The sequence below is a fragment of the Motacilla alba genome, chromosome 19 (genome assembly GCF_015832195.1).
Source record: "Motacilla alba alba isolate MOTALB_02 chromosome 19, Motacilla_alba_V1.0_pri, whole genome shotgun sequence".
NCBI lineage: Eukaryota > Metazoa > Chordata > Aves > Passeriformes > Motacillidae > Motacilla > Motacilla alba.
The window spans coordinates 6061122-6063438 of record NC_052034.1 but is presented as its reverse complement, the minus strand read 5'-3'; the positions used below and the strand labels follow the sequence as shown (position 1 = coordinate 6063438).

Genomic DNA, 2317 nt, shown 5'->3' with positions numbered 1-2317 from the left:
ATGTAGGAGACCCAGGTGTGGGATATCCAGGGTGGGAGACTCAGCAGGGTGTGCAGGTCTGGGGCATCGACCCCAGGATGCTGAGCCCAGGCTGTGACGATTTGGGATGAGAACACCAGGGATGTGGAGCCCTGGGTTACAGCCCCCAAGTGCTGGGCAGGGCTCGGGGACCCTGCTGGCCCCTCTGGCCCCAGGCAGCCCCGTCCCGGGGCGGCTCCCACAGGAACGGCACAGCCGAGGTGCCGGGGCAGACACGCCACAAGCACAGGTTTCCTTCACCAGCTTTTATTCTGGCTGATTCTGTCGGGTCCTTCCCATTTATTCAAGGCACTCAGTGGCAGGGCGAGTACAAAATCAAAAGTAAAAAGGGGGTGGGTGTGCGGGGGCAGCTGGGGGCGGGGGGCAGCGGCGGCTTCTCCTCTTCCTCCTCCTCCTCCTCCTCCTCGGTGCCGCCTACTTCTTGGCCGGCTCCTTGGCCTGGCTCTCCACGGTGACGGGGATGGTGATTTCGGCAGACTGGATGGCGGGTTTGGGCAGGGGGGCCTCCACCGTCAGCATTCCATCGGGAGACAGCGAGGACCGCACGGCCGTGGCTTCGACACCAGGGGGAAGGCTGGGAGGAGAGGGGAGGAGAGGGGAGGTTAGGGCTGCAGCACCAACCCAGGGGATGCAATGCTCAGCCCAAATTGCTGCTTCTCCCTCTCCCAGTTTGGCTGAGCAGCATTCCCAGTTCGGCCAGTGGGCTTTGGAGGGCGCGGGTGGGTGGGAAAACGCCCCCAAAGGCATCGGGAGCTGCATCTCCCCTCCTCCCTGGTACTTACGTGTATTTTCGGGTGAAGCACCTGGAGATGAAGCCGTGTTCGTCCTGCTTCTCCTCGTGTTTGCCTGGAAGGAAACAAAACCTCTCAGTGGTTGGGACTGGCTGGGTGGGAACCTTCCTGCCCCACCCCAACACTTGTGGGGGGCTGATTCTGCCCATCCTGGGGCTTTTGCCATAATTTCAGCCCGGAGCAATTTGTGGGGACCCTCTGCAGGGCCACTCCGGGTGCATCCCCCAAATTTAAGCAGAGGAAAGTGCAGTGCCAGGAGCTGGGAGTGGCCAAGGGGGCCCAGCAGTGTCCAGCTGGCCCCACAGCTTGGCAGGGCTGGAGACTGAGCAACCCCCTCTCTCTGAATTCATCTGGGAATTGCCCCCCTTCCTTGCAGACCCCCCCTCACCCAGCAGGAAGCACATCCTGGCCTCGTGCCACAGATCTGGGCTTTGTCACAGCATCCAGGGGGGGATGCAGGGCTCATGACACCCCACGTCACTCCCGGGTCCCTCTGTGGCTTCAGCCAGGGGGTCCCTCCCTGTGTCCTCGCAGAGCAGCAGCCAGGGGTCAATGTATGGGGCTTGGGGGCTCCCTGCACCTGAGCGCAGCCTGAGACTGAGCTGTACTGCTGGGCCTTCCTCTGTGCCTCGATTTCCTCTTTCCCTTTCCCTTTTTCCTCTCCACTCCTCTCCTCCATCTCCTTCCTTCCCCTTCCTCCCATCCCTTATCCACCCTTTCCCCCCAGCCCGCTCCAGGGCGGCAGCTGCCCCACCCAGGCACCCACCGGTTATCTCCACGATATTATCCTTGGTTTTGACCACCAGCTCCTCGGGCGCGAAGTGGTTGACGTCCAAGGTGACCTTCCAGCTGTCGGCGGTCTGGCAGATCTCGGAGATGCCGCTGCTGAGCTGCTGGCTCAGCGCCTGCCCGAAGGGCGAGCCGGGCGCCGGCATCAGGGCGCTCTCCCGGGGCAGCAGGCGGAAATAGCCGGGCCAGGCGCTGCCGCTGGGCCACTTGTACCAATCCTCGGGGATGTGCGGCATCCCGAAGGACTGGTCGAAGAGGCGGCTGCCATGGTACCAGTCGCGGAAGGGGTCCCAGCTGGGGCTGCGCAGGAAGGTGAAGGGGACGCGGCGCTCGGCCATGGCGTGCGGGGCTGCCGGGGGGCGGCCGGCCGGGCCTTATGAAGAGGGCCCGGGGTTATTTTTAGCCGGGCTGCTCGGCTGGCTATTAATGGAAATCGCGGCAGCCCCGGGGAAGGGACCAGAAACTGGCCCGGGCTTGGGGCGGCCGCACGCAGCCGCAGTGGGTGGGGTGCGGGGAGGGGGCTGGCAGCCGGCGGGGCCCCCCTGCCAAGGAAATGTCCGTCCTCCTTTCATCGGGGGAGGCTTGGCCTGCTTGGGAGTGATGGATGGCCCTTGGAGCGGCTCCCGGCCTCTCTCGCGCCTGCCTGCCCGGAAAACGATCCCCGGGATGCGGCCCCGCGGCAGCGTGAGAAGGGGCTG

General features: G+C 64.7%; 1 protein-coding gene across 1 annotated transcript; it reads right to left on the bottom strand.

The window, feature by feature from the left end:
* Nucleotides 1-269: 269 nt before the first annotated feature.
* On the bottom strand, nt 270-2112 carry HSPB1 (heat shock protein family B (small) member 1). The gene is made up of 3 exons (XM_038157913.1): nt 1597-2112; nt 822-885; nt 270-613 (listed from the first exon to the last, which is right to left on the bottom strand). The coding sequence occupies exons 1-3, from the start codon at nt 1955-1957 to the stop codon at nt 454-456; spliced, it is 585 nt and encodes a 194-aa protein (XP_038013841.1). The 5' UTR covers nt 1958-2112; the 3' UTR covers nt 270-453.
* Between the last annotated feature and the right edge of the window lie 205 nt (nt 2113-2317).

Bases quoted from the DNA above. Each gene is read 5' to 3' on its own strand.
- HSPB1 (XM_038157913.1), bottom strand. From the start codon at position 1,957: ATGGCCGAGCGCCGCGTCCCCTTCACCTTCCTGCGCAGCCCCAGCTGG. The intron at 886-1,596 runs GTGGGTGCCTGG...GTTTCCTTCCAG, and splicing joins TAATATCGTGGAGATAACCG to GCAAACACGAGGAGAAGCAG. The intron at 614-821 runs GTAAGTACCAGG...CTCTCCTCCCAG, and splicing joins TGCTTCACCCGAAAATACAC to CCTTCCCCCTGGTGTCGAAG.